The 13226-nt window shown below is 60.0% G+C and overlaps 1 protein-coding gene across 2 annotated transcripts in view; it reads right to left on the bottom strand.

Moving 5' to 3' along the window:
* Positions 1-9272: 9272 nt before the first annotated feature.
* The window catches only part of DLGAP2 (DLG associated protein 2), a 464829-nt gene continuing 460875 nt past the window's right edge, over positions 9273-13226 (bottom strand). For both annotated transcript variants that reach the window (XM_066237265.1, XM_066237266.1), the window contains one exon: positions 9273-11878. In XM_066237265.1, coding sequence (XP_066093362.1) covers positions 11660-11878 — 219 coding nt within the window. In that variant the 3' untranslated portion in view covers positions 9273-11659. The remainder of the gene's footprint in view (positions 11879-13226) is intronic.

The raw sequence follows: 13226 nt of genomic DNA, 5'->3' as shown, positions 1-13226 counted from the left end.
TTGCAAAACTGCAGGTCCAGTATCCTTCGTGAGCACAGACACCCCCCCCCAACAAAGGCTGGACGTGGAGAATGCAGGGAGCTCCGGTCACTGACGCGTGAGACCAGGTCCTGGTGTTGATAGGAAGGTGGCCTGCCAGCAGAGCTCCGTGCAGGGAGCCCCTCTTGTCCCGTGTGGCTGCCAGCCCTGGTCAGTGGACCTGGCGGGTTTGGGGGGCCCGGCCTTCCTCCACTAGCTCAGTCACAGTGGACCCCCTACCGGACAGCTGTGACCGTGGGGCAACACTAGCCCGGGAATCCTGGGGGCAGTGGGTTTGCAACAGAGTCTCAGAAAAACTCCCAATGGCCCCCACTCAGCAGGGGCACCTGGAACCGCTGAGTTTCGGGACAGAAGCTTGCTCTGCTGGACAAGGTGTCCTTGTCCTCGGGCCGCTCCCTCTTGTCTTTGCTGGTGTGCCAGGAGGACAGGGCCCTGACCGCTGCTATCTGGCCGCTCCTCAGGGCCCTGCTCGCTGTCAGAGACCCAGGGGGCAGGTGCGGCCTTCTCAGGAACCGGGACCGGACCAGGACCGGACCAGGACCGGACCGGGAGCAGCCCTCCTCACGATTCCCTGCAACAGCAGTTCCCAGGGGGATGTTCCTCACCACACCCGTCAGATGTCTCACACGGTCCCCTGCAAGTCAGGGCTTTCCTGTGCGTGAGTGGTGACACGTTCCACACCCCTGACCAGTGTCCATGCTACATGACAGGTGAGCTTTTAGCTTGTACGGAAAGTTCAGAATAAAATCTGTGACCCTGGACTGGCCCGTCCCAGCTTTGGGGTAACCCTCCCACGTGGGGGGACCTCTGTGTGAGACCCCCTGCCTCCCCTGTCCCTCCTAGGGGACCCGCACGTGCCTGGGGCACACACGCTGTTCAGTAGATACTAACGCATCAGTGAGTGGCCAGGAGAGACACCAGGGTTTGGACCCACCCCTTCACCCTGCCGGTCACGGAGGCGTCCGCGAGGACATCGTGAATGCAGACTCAGTGGCCGGGTTTTACTGGGGGCCAGAGGTAGGAAGAAGGAAGGAACACAGTTCTTGCACTCAAAGAGCTCACCGTCTGACCCCAGACCAGTGGACACATCCATTCTGGTCAGTGTGACACGGGATGCCAGGTTGGGCATCCCTTTAGGAGAAGAAAGAGGACAGTGACGAGTTCACTTGGAAAGGAGACACACCGAGGTGCCGGCGACTTGGGAGTCCGTGGTGCTGAGGCCGCAGGACACGCTTCGTCAGAGGCGAGGTTCCGGGCCTGAGTGGACGGCGAGCCGTCTGAGTGTGGGGCCTGCAGGCTCCCTCTGCAGCTAGAGGCCCCGCGGGATCGACGGGGGGTGACACTCGGCCGGAGGTGGCCGTGGGCACAGGACAGCGACAGGAAGAGGCCAGGTGGGGACAGAGGCTCCTGTTTGCGTGGTGGTGACGTTGGAGGCAGATGGACAGAAACGAACACCAGCTGCTCACGATGCCAAGCGGGGCCACAGCGAGCCCCCCGGGAGGCAGGGCTCGGGCCAGGGCGCTGGTGCTGCGGGCGGGGGTTCTGCTGTGGGGGGTGGGGAGGCTGGCGGGGGCCACAGCGAGCCCCCCGGGAGGCAGGGCTCAGCCCAGGGTGCTGGTGTTGCAGGCGGGGTTCTGTTGTGGGGGGGGAGGCTGGCAGGGGCCACAGCGAGCCGCCTGGGAGGCAGGGCTCAGCCCAGGGTGCTGGTGTTGCAGGCGGGGTTCTGTTGTGGGGGGGGGAGGCTGGCAGGGGCCACAGCGAGCCCCCCAGGAGGCAGGGCTCGGCCCAGGGCGCTGGTGCTGCGGGCGGGGGTTCTGCTGTGGGGGGGGGCTGGCGGGGGCCACAGCGAGCCCCCCGGGAGGCAGGGCTCGGCCCAGGGCACTGGTGCTGCGGGCGGGGGTTCTGCTGTGGGGGGTGGGGAGGCTGGCGGGGGCCACAGCGAGCCCCCCGGGAGGCAGGGCTCAGCCCAGGGTGCTGGTGCTGTGGGGGGGGGGAGGCTGGCGGGGGCCACAGCGAGCCCCCCGGGAGGCAGGGCTCAGCCCAGGGTGCTGGTGCTGTGGGCGGGGGTTCTGCTGTGGGGGAGGGGAGGCTGGCGGGGGCCACAGCGAGCCCCCCGGGAGGCAGGGCTCAGCCCAGGGTGCTGGTGCTGCGGGCGGGGGTTCTGCTGTGGGGGGGGAGGCTGGCGGGGGCCACAGCGAGCCCCCCGGGAGGCAGGGCTCAGCCCAGGGCACTGGTGCTGCGGGCGGGGGTTCTGCTGTGGGGGTGGGGAGGCTGGCGGGGGCCACAGCGAGCCCCCCGGGAGGCAGGGCTCAGCCCAGGGTGCTGGTGCTGTGGGCGGGGGTTCTGCTGTGGGGGGGGGAGGCTGGCGGGGGCCCGGCAGAAAGGGCAGAGGACTGAGGGGCCTGAGAGAGAGGAGGCTCTGAGCACCCGGGTCCTGTCAGCGGCCGAGGGGAGGATGCCCGGGCTGGGGGCCACGTAGAGAGCGCAGTCCGCCTCGCCCGAACCTCCGCTTCGCAAAGTGTTGTTGGTATGAAATTAGATTCCCACAGTCTGGATTGCGGAAGATGAGAGCCGTGGAACAAGATCGTGTGGAAGCGGGTTTTCGCCGGCACTGACCCTGACCCCTCGGGGAAAAGCCATCTGGCCCATTTAAACCACAGCAAACGCGCCCGGGGCACTCCCGCGAGTCAGGGTGCAGCACGTGTGGGCGCCGGTCTGAGCTGGTCCTGCGGACTCTGTCTCTTCCCGAGACAGCCTCTGTGCCCGGGTCTGAGCTGGTCCTGCGGACTCTGTCTCTTCCCGAGACAGCCTCTGTGCCGGGTCTGAGCTGGTCCTGCGGACTCTGTCTCTTCCCGAGACAGCCTCTGTGCCCGGGTCTGAGCTGGTCCTGCGGACTCTGTCTCTTCCCGAGACAGCCTCTGTGCCCGGGTCTGAGCTGGTCCTGTGGACTCTGTCTCTTCCCGAGACAGCCTCTGTGCCCGGGTCTGAGCTGGTCCTGCGGACTCTGTCTCTTCCCGAGACAGCCTCTGTGCCGGGTCTGAGCTGGTCCTGTGGACTCTGTCTCTTCCCGAGACAGCCTCTGTGCCGGGTCTGAGCTGGTCCTGTGGACTCTGTCTCTTCCCGAGACAGCCTCTGTGCCCGGCTCTTCTCCTTCAGGAAGACACACGTGACTTTCACATCGATGTCTAAGTGACGCTGACTGGAGCTCACCATGGAAATAGAAACAGGGACGTCCCAATGTCCTAATTTTTATTTATTTATTTTGTATTTTTCTGAAGTTGGAAACGGGGAGGCAATCAGACAGACTCCCACATGCACCCAGCCAGGATCCACCTGGCACGCCCATCAGGGGGCGATGCTCTGCCCATCTGGGGTGTTGCTCCATTGTAACCAGAGCCATTCTAGCACCTGAGATGGAGGCCAAGGAGCCATCCCCAGCACCTGGGCCATCTTTGCTCCAGTGGAGCCTTGGCTGTGGGAGGGGAAGAGAGAGACAGAGAGGAAGGAGAGGGGGGGTGGAGAAGCAGATGGGTGCTTCTCCTGTGTGCCCTGGCTGGGAATCGAACCTGGGACTCCTGTACGCCAGGCCAATGCTCTACCACTGAGCCAACTGGCCAGGGCCCCAAAGTCCTAATTTTTAAAAGGGAGTTTAACTCATATAAAATGTCAAATAATGGACAGCACGCTGCAAACACCAGACAGTTGCTCCTGACTTCTCTCGACCGTGGCTTCTCGTTGGGATCTTGTCCCTGCGTTGAATTCACAGCCCACATGGGGAGACTCTGGTTTACAGAAAAATGAGAGACGAGGTCCGGTTCTCACCTCCTCTCATCCCACCCTGGATGGTGGTGACGTGTCTGTCACCACATTGAAAATGAACACCACCTCACTGTTTTCGGACTTTTACTGACCTGTGGATAAACATACACAGTTTTCAAGAAAATCCCAAGTAATTGAAACCTCTCATTGAAGGACTGCGGGATTAGAGAGAGTTACAAAAGTCCCTTCCTGTTAGCGCTCATTGTGTACGGAGGAAAAAGGAGTCAGTGGGAGACGGAGGTGTTGGCTGTGTGTTCTCAGTTATTCAGAAACGGTGTTGCCTAGCTGAGCACCGTACAAAGCACCGTCGTTATAAAGTGAGCGAGATGGAAAGGACTTGTGAGTGGACTCGGCGTCCCGAGCTGTCCTCACTCGGGTGTCTGTGAACTTCAGCGTCTGTGGGCAGCTCTGGAGGAACCAGACAGAGATGCTCACTGGGGACTTCCTTCACTTTGTGCCTCGTCACACCCTCACGACCTCACAAGCCAGAGCAGATGGAGGCAAGGGAGTGTGCCCAATGACCATGGGCCCCGATGACCATGGGCTACCAAAGACCATGGCCTCTGATGACCATGGACTACAATGACCACAGGCCCTGATGACCACGGGCCCCAATGACCATGACTACGATGACCACAGCCCCGATGATCAGGGACGTGGGCCATGACTTCTGCAGGGTCCTTCCTGAAGACTGCTGCTCATGCCTCCCCAGGGGGCTGAAGGGAGAGACTGGAGAGGGAGCCACCCGCAGTGACAGCTGTGGCAGCAAGGGGACAGGGAGAGAAGGCACAGGGGCCGCGAGGCTCGCTGGCCAGAGACGGGGGCGCAGGCGGGCATCACCTCGTGGACAGAAGGGGACGGCTGCCCCAGTGCTCAGTGTGCAGCCCAGGTCCACCCCCAGGAGACGGCCCGGAGGCGACCACTCACCACCCCGCGGCCGGGGCTCCCGCGGGCACCGTCCCCCGGGCGGCCGGAGCCTGGGTGTGCCGACGCCCGGGAGTGAGGACCTGACCCGTCTCTTCTCCTTGTGACTCGAGAGTCTAGGACAGCCGTTAACTAAATACCGGATATTTATTGAACTCGCTGAAATCTCTGCTGCGTTCGCATACACAGGAAATCGTAGCTTTAACAAATGTCCGCTTCCTCCCCGTCGATAGATAAATTGAGGCTGTTTTAACAAGTGAACCCGTCACGGAGGAAGGCGCCGTTGTCTCTGCGCAAACTCTTTGGTCTGTATCGCTGTTCTGAGTGTAAAATAACACGAGAATTCACGCCAATCAAGAGTGAACATCGCTTTCTCAAAAAATTTAATTGCAGAACGATGGACAGGGGGTGACCCCACGCAGCACAGGGACCGAAGGGCAGCGGAGTCACGGGGAGCTGGGGGGATGGGCGTGGGGCGTGCTGCCCGCGCGGTGGGCGCGCCCAGCGCCGTCGTGGGGAGAGAAAGGAACCAGGAAACGCAGTCCGCAGATGCCACGGAGGAATGACCGCCGCTCTGACAAGCGGCCGTGCCAAGAGCGAGGGCCGGGTGGGGTGCGCACCTCACATTCAGACCGGGTGTCCGAATGTGACATGGGCATGGGCACAGCTGGCGAAGGGTCAGCGAGGGCACAAGAGAAGCCGGGGACACGGTGCAGCCCCACCGGGTCGGCTTCGTACAGACGGCGAGCGCTCCGCCCTCTGCCCCCCCGCGCGGCTGACACGGTGTCACAGGTGTATGTATTTATATATATCTCTGTATATGCATATACTCTTAAAAAAAACCTTATAAACAGCTAGCTTCCTGGTTCTGACATTCCTTGAATATACAGGAGACATCTCCGTTTGTCCTCGGGGCCACAGCTGGGTGATCTGGCAGGTGACAGGGGAGGGGGCCTGAGCTGTCCCCGTGGGGAGGACCGAGCAGAGCGGCTTCGCCTCAGGACGTAAGAGGTCTCGTGTCACCCGGGGTCTGAGACTCACGACTCATGAGGAGCAGCCTTTCTGAATTCGGCGCCCCGGAACTCAGGCGGAGAGAGAGGCACATGCTGAGCCCTTTGAAAGTGAAGTGGTTATAACATCCAAGCGGGCGGCGGGACCGCGTCACGGCGGAGTTAGGGGTGGAGAAGCGGTGGTGGCCTCGGCAGGCACACAGATGGCCTGGCTGTTCCCTGCAGGTGTGCTGTCCTCTGCACGGGACAGCGGTCAGCTGGAGTCGGGGGCTCGGTACTGAGATCCGCACAGAAGCCTGGCGCGATCTCTTCTCCTGTTTGGACCCTGCCAGCGCGGACGGGAAGCCGGGCTCCCGAGGTCCTGTTTGGAATAAGCACCCGTGAAGAGGAATCACATAAAACGTAAGGAAGTAGGGAGGCACCCTCTGTCCCCTTAGCTCTGTGGATACCAGGTCTTTTAAAAAGGAGTGAGGCAGTAAGTAACTAAAGCTTCCTCTGCCACGGAGTCAGCTGGCAAGTGTTTAGATGGAAACTTGAAACCATTTCTTTTAACTCTGGTTAAAAACGCCAGGGTTGGGGCAGCTGTTCACACAGTCCTCCAGTTCGTCCGTGCTGACGGCTGACACGCTCCCGCGGAGCCTCCGCGCTCCCTGAGGTGTGAACCAGGGTGGCCGAGAAGCCGGGGGACGGACGGACGGGCAGACCCCGCAGGCTGTAGTGAGCCTGCCGCGCTCGCCACAGGCCCAGCCTCCTGCTTCCCGGCGAACTTCCCTCCAGCAGGCTCAGCTCTCTCTCTCTCTTGCTCTCTCTCAGGGCTCTCTCTCTCTCTCTCTCTCTCTCTCGTTCTGTCTTCGTCTCCGGTGCAGCTGAGCTTGAGTCACGGGCACACATTGCCCCGTTCTGCTCGGCACCTGCTCCCTGTTCAGCTCGACGTCTGGGCTGGAAGGGGCGGAGCCGCGCCCCAACGTGGCTTCCCCACCTCCACGCCTTCCAGACCCTTGTCCGCGGTCTGCCGAGGCCGAGACCCGGCTCCGAGGGGCATCCCTGTGCCTGCTGGTTCTGGCCCCGAGAGGCTCCTGGCCAGACCCATGGGAGGACAGCACTGAGGAGGGGACCGTGTCACCTTGAGCAGCCACCTGCTCCCTGGGCCCCCCAAGGGCTCGAGAGCCGGGGTCTCCCGTCTCCACACTATCCGACAGAAACGGGGCGGGAGACACTGAGACATGGGCTTGCCGGCTGACCGGTGTGTGACTAGAGGCCCCGTGGTGTGACCACCAGCTAGAGGTTTCTGGGCACCCCATTCTCTAGACCAGGGGTCCCCAAACTTTTTACACAGGGGGCCAGTTCACTGTCCCTCAGACCGTTGGAGGGCCGGACTATAAAAAAAACTATGAACAAATCCCTATGCACACTGCACATATCTTATTTTAAAGTAATAAAACAAAACGGGAACAAATACAATATTTAAAATAAAGAACAAGTACATTTAAATCAACAAACTGACCAATATTTCAATGGGAACTATGCTCCTCTCACTGACCACCAATGAAAGAGGTGCCCCTTCCAGAAGTGAGGCAGGGGTTGGATAAATGGCCTCAGGGGGCCGCATGTGGCCCGCGGGCCGTAGTTTGGGGACCCCTGCTCTAGACCATTCCGCAGGCACGGTGCCCACGGCAGTCGGTCTCACATGCAGGCGGCCGCCTCCACGGTGTGACCCAGCGAGCCGTGTGCTGGGTGGCCCTGCGGCTCAGGACAGAGGGCCGCTGAGTGTGGGGTCCTCCGCTCACTGCCCATCATCCGCCCACCACATTCTCAATCTTCGTCCTGTGGTTTTCTCTCTTGTTTTCATATTTTGGAACCCTGATTTCCACGAAAATTTTCACACGAGTGTAGACAGAAGAAAAGCCCTCGCCAGCTCCAAGGGGCACGGGGTGAGCGCAACTGAGTGTGTTCAAGCTCAGCAGGAAGGAGCAGAGGAGGCCCCAGCGTGCGGGAGAGGAGACTGTTGGGAGGAGCACGGGGGGTGGGGGGTGGGGGTGGCGCAGAACTGGGCGGGACATTGGGAGGTTCTGGGACCTGCATGTTCGCTCACTGGAGGCGGAGGTGGGGGAGGGGTGGGGTGGGGACGAGGCAGGACCCGGGCGGTGAGGGCACACCACAGGGACAGGCCGTGCCCATGGGCGCCCTGCTCCCCTGCGAGGTCCACGGAGGCCTGGCCTGATCCAGATGTGGCATTGGGACCCCCTGGCCATTCAGAAGTTGTGGGAACCGGTCGGAACGCTGAGCAAGGCGCTGGTTCCTTCGGCAAGAGCAGCGCAGGCTCGGGCCGTGTCCCCCGAGGGCCAGCCGTGTGCCACGTCCCTGGCCCCGAGGCCCAGTAGGAGTGACTGACCACTACCAACATAAAGAGGCCACCCGGGGAAGACCACGTCTCTGCCCACTCCCCGCTCGCCACCGTGGGGTTGGCCCAAACCAGAGCACTGTTCTGAGCTGCATATTCGAGGGGTCACTTTGACCACACCCTCCAGTAGAACTCCCTCGGGGGAGGGGCAGGTGGGCGTCGCCAGGGGGCCCAGCTGCCCGTGGAAACCTGGGCGGCTCAAGTGACAGAGACAGCGCCCTCAGTCTGGGCTGAGAAAGGCAGGGGTCAGGGCGGGGGAGGGGCCACAGCCCCCAGGAGGGGCGGTCGCCCACACACTGACCGCGGGGATCACGCTGTCCGCTCAGCACAAAGACGGCAGTCCCAGGGCGGGGCACAGAGATGCCCTCGGCTCCTCAGGCCACTGGATTCGAGCCTAGTTGTTTTTAAAGAGGGAAGCTAAGGGTAAGCTTTTTTCCCCTTTTCTTTTCCCTAATAATACACGATTCGGTTTAACGCTGTCAGTCAGATTGAGCTTGAGGTGAAAACAGTAAGCACACTTCCTTTTGAACAGAAATGTAATTTTTTGGGATCCTGTAACAGGTTGCTCTCTTACTCACCATGCTAGGGTTGGTACATCAACCCGCGGAGAGAAAACAGGGGTCCGCTGTCACTGCCGACAACCACCCCCCGTCAGACACAGGGTGGCAGACGGGAGCGGATGAGACGGGCCACGCCGTTCACAGGCCGCCTTCGCCGTTCACGGGCTTTGCTCAATCTCGGGACCCTGTTTACTATACTTGTGTTTTGATGCCAGAGTTAAGAAAAGCCTTCGGTGTGGTGGTCACTTGTGGCGGGGAAGGGAGGCTTTCTGAGTAATACTCGAGTTTCCACATTTACTGGCCGTATCTTTAGGGACCATGGCCTGTGAGCCCAGAGGGTGCTGCGCTTTCTGGATCTTGTTCATAGAACACGGCAAGCTGCCATTTTCAACCATGTTCTCGAATTTGTGTGTAATCTCTCATTAAAATTGTACTTTTTAATGTGGTGAAGTGACCACCCTATATAGGTCAGGATCGTGTATCTATCTGGTGAAAATAAATTAGCTTGACTGACACAAGTATACTAAACAGTTTTATTTTTCTTTACATATAAATATGTAAACATGGCTTATCTTTGCGTTCGCGATGGGATGTCACCGCATGAGAACTGAACATATTGCACTTGGTCACGTCCCGTGAGCAGGCTCCGTTCGCTCGGGCCCGGCCCCGGGCCGGCCGCCCTTCCGCAACCTTCTTTGGGACAAGGTGGACCGATGGGTCCCTACACATTCCCCACTTCGGATCACTGGCCACCATCACATTTAGCTGTAGATTACTTTGCTCACTTAGGGGTGGTTTGGGCCAAGACTTTCAGGGATTTTAGGATAAAAATGAGTATACAAAACATAAAAAAATTTAATCCAAACCCAGCGAATACTTCCGTTCAAGTTGGGATTAGAGTCTGGGGTCCAAAATGAATAATCATTGTCTGACTTTGTCGCTTGTTGCTGTGTGTTCTGTAGCAGGTGGAGGGCGTGAGACAGGACCCACCGGCCGCGGGGGGCTCGGTGTGAGCCGGCCGCGTGCACCCCATTCTCACACTGCTGGGGACGGGTGTGGCTTTGCTCTGTGGTTTTTTCCAGAGAGCAGTTCATCTTAAATAGTACATTTTTAAAGTCTAAATGCCAATACTTGTGAATCTGTTTGTTGGTAACATATAGTATAGTGAGCACAGGAAGAAGCATTGTTATTATACACAACAGGGTTTTTAGGTAGAAAAATGTTTTGAACACTCTGGGGAAATGGGATTCGTCATAGAAGAATAATTCAGGGAATTTTTTTTTCTTTTTTTTTGCATTTTTCAAGGATATACATTCGTACTGATTTTTGCTTCCAAATATATTTAAGGCTGTTTGGTAAAATATAACCGGATACGAGGTTCAGTTTACAGGGCGTTGTTCTTACAGGGAATTCTTAACTACTTGGTTTAGAAAAGTAAAACTTTGAAGCGTACATGCTCTGACATCCACTGTGCTCCGAGGAGCCCATGCGTGGTGGGATGGAGGGGGGGAGGGGCCTGCGGGCTCGCCGAGGGTCAGCCGCCCCTCCGCAGAGAGAGCTGGCGCGGCGTAAAGTGCGAGGGACAAAGTGCTACAGGAGGGGGCCTGGCCGGCTCTGCCCGCGGGGCCGAGCCGCCCGGCCCCGAGCAGCGGACGGAAGACAAGGTGCTGGGCGCAAACATCTGTCTCCAGGAAATCCTGGTTTTGCCTCGAGGGACAGGGAGAGCTCTGAGGCGGGGTCCACGGACACACTGGACGGCTCCTTCTGAACAGCGACATGTCCTCTGGGGGACGGCCACTGGGTCTCGGACGAGGTGGGAGCCCCTCCGCCCGTCCTTCCCGCTGCTCCTGGCGCCGGTCGGAGTCGCGAGAACCATCCGCTGAGCGTCCGCGGACCACACCCCGCCTCTCGCCCGGCTGCGCAGGACCGAGGGGTTCTGGGAAACACAATGTCCCTGCGCTCCCCCTTCACGGCCCAAACCGAGACGCCCCACTCACACTCACATTTCTTAACTTTTTACAGCATCGCAACTGTCACTTTAAACAAGCAAACTTTTTGTTGTTTTGTTTTTTTAAGGAAACCCTGAAAAGTCAACTGGTGATAGAGCCGCTTAGGGATAATATACACACATCTATAAAAACACCACAGGAGGCGTGAATGGAGGAACGAACGGAAAGACACCGTGTGAGGTCACGGAGGAAGGGAGCCCACGTGGAACTCCACGCCCTGACCTCTGTGGGGGTCGGGGCGACTTGCTCTGTGCACTCCGCCCCGGGAGGCCCGGCCGTCCTGTCCTCACTCCCTCGTGGGCAGGGACAGTTTGTGTAGTTTCGAGGGTGCGGGACGCTCCCTAGGGTCATGGAGAAGCACGTGGCAGGGAGTGTGGTGGCTGGAGAGATGACTTCTCATTACCATGAACTTGGCACAAGGGGTCTACTGAGGGGTCAGCTGGGCTCAGGGGGAGCAGCCCCAGGCCGGGGTCTCCCCTGGACTTCAGACGGAGGTGCTGCCAGCGTGGGGGTCGACGCCTCCTGGGAGTGGAGAGATGCACCCATTTGTACTTGTTATTCTTGCCTCTAATTATCTCACAATTTATAAAAATAGAAATAACAAAATGTGAGTGGGGCTCCATCTCCAGAGGTGTGTCCTGCTGCCTTCAAGTTCGAGGGGCCAGTCGGGGTCCCCACACTGGCCCAGCCGCCGGCTGAGACCCAGTCCGGCCAGCACACAGAAGGGACGTTGTTCTGGTGACGAGCTCAGCGGGCTCAGAGGCCACCAGCGTCCCCACGCGTGGACGGCACACGGAACACACAACACAGGAGGGGAGATGTGACGAGTGACGGGGAGGTGACCGCCTGCACAGCGTCTGTTGGGAGAACAGGGGACGGGAACGCCGCTGTGCCTCCCTAGAGCCGCGTCTGGGCCTCGGGGATGTAGATCTCGATGCTGTCGGCGCGCTCGCTGGTGGAGTTCTGGCGGAAGGAGGCCGCGCGCTTGGCCGCCAGCAGGCGCCTCCGGGCTTCTTGCCGCTGCCTGTCGGGCAGGTCCAGGGACTTCTCCCTCGTGATGGGGAATTTCCCTTTGGGGGGCTTCTTTGGTATTGGAGGGGGGACCTTTCGTTCTTCCTGGAAAGCATCACAAAATCACACAGTTGTGGGCGTCAGGAGAGACCCCCACGAACTCGGCTGCATGCGACATCCCTGGCTCCCCCCGTGGGCCTGGTCCCGACCCCGTGGCCGCCCTGCCCCCCACCTGGTGGATGCTGTTTGCACCCCCCCTGGCCCCGTGGCCGCTCTGCCCCCCGCCTGGTGGATGCTGTTTGCACCCCCCCTGGCCCCATGGCTGCTCTGCCCCCCGCCTGGTGGATGCTGTTTGCACCCCCCCTGGCCCCGTGGCTGCTCTGCCCCCCGCCTGGTGGATGCTGTTTGCACCCCCCGTGGCCCCGTGGCTGCTCTGCCCCCCGCCTGGTGGATGCTGTTTGCACACCCCCAGGCCCTGTAGCCGCCCTGCCCCCCGCCTGGTGGATGCTGTTTGCACCCCCCCGCCCGGTGCTCCAGGCCGGGGAGCGGGGCAGAGGGGACGTGAGACGCAAGCTCTGCAGGTGCCAGTGGCCTCCTCGGTCTCACAGTACTGGGACATTGTTGTCAGGTGCACATGCACCGTCACCTCCGAGCACTGGCGGACGCCCATGTGTCAGGCGGCTGAGTGACCACCAGGGGGAAGATGCCACAGGCATCTGGTCACAGGCCACTGTCCTCTGAGCAGACTGCTTCTAAGGAGTTTGTGAGAACCACCTGCATGGGTGTCCCAGGGGACCACTGGCCACCCTCCCTCCTGTGCCTGACACCCCTCACTATGCAGGACCTTCTCATTCCCGGGCGTCACTCAGAACCCCCTTCGCTTCAGAGGGAAGCCACAGGTCACCCGGCCCCTCATGGCCATTTACGGCTCAGAGCCAGCCTGTGCATCCACACGCCCCTTCCCGTCCCGTGGGGAGAGGGCGTCGGTCAGTATGGGCAGCGGCACCTCTGGCCAGCCTGACGCCACGGAAGGCAGGACCCCTGCGGAGGACAGGAGAGGATGATGACCTTCTGCCAATGACCCGGACGGAGGTCCATCACAGCCCCGTCTTATCTTAATGACACCTGACGAGAAAGCCAGGGGACTACTCAGACCTTCTCTAAAAGGCGTCAGGAAAGGACGAATCTATTGCAAATTCACACCTCCCTACGCATCCTACGACAGAGGGCACCTCCAGGGAAGAAACAAAACCACAGGGGTCCCATGTGATGGGGTCCCTCTGCCTGTTTTAGGGGCCAAGCCTGACGTCACCGAATTGTTAATAAAGTTCGGACTGTCTTGTCCTCAATTGCAGACACACGACTAGACAGTTGATTCGAACCGGAGACAGGCATTGTGACCCTGTGGGGAATCCTCGCAGTGTGACCCAAATAAAGCTTGATGCAAACAGTC

The sequence above is a fragment of the Saccopteryx bilineata genome, chromosome 6 (assembly GCF_036850765.1).
Source record: "Saccopteryx bilineata isolate mSacBil1 chromosome 6, mSacBil1_pri_phased_curated, whole genome shotgun sequence".
In the NCBI taxonomy this organism is placed as follows: Eukaryota; Metazoa; Chordata; class Mammalia; order Chiroptera; family Emballonuridae; genus Saccopteryx; species Saccopteryx bilineata.
Note: the sequence above shows the minus strand (reverse complement) of the source record. Positions and strands in the feature narration are given on the sequence as shown.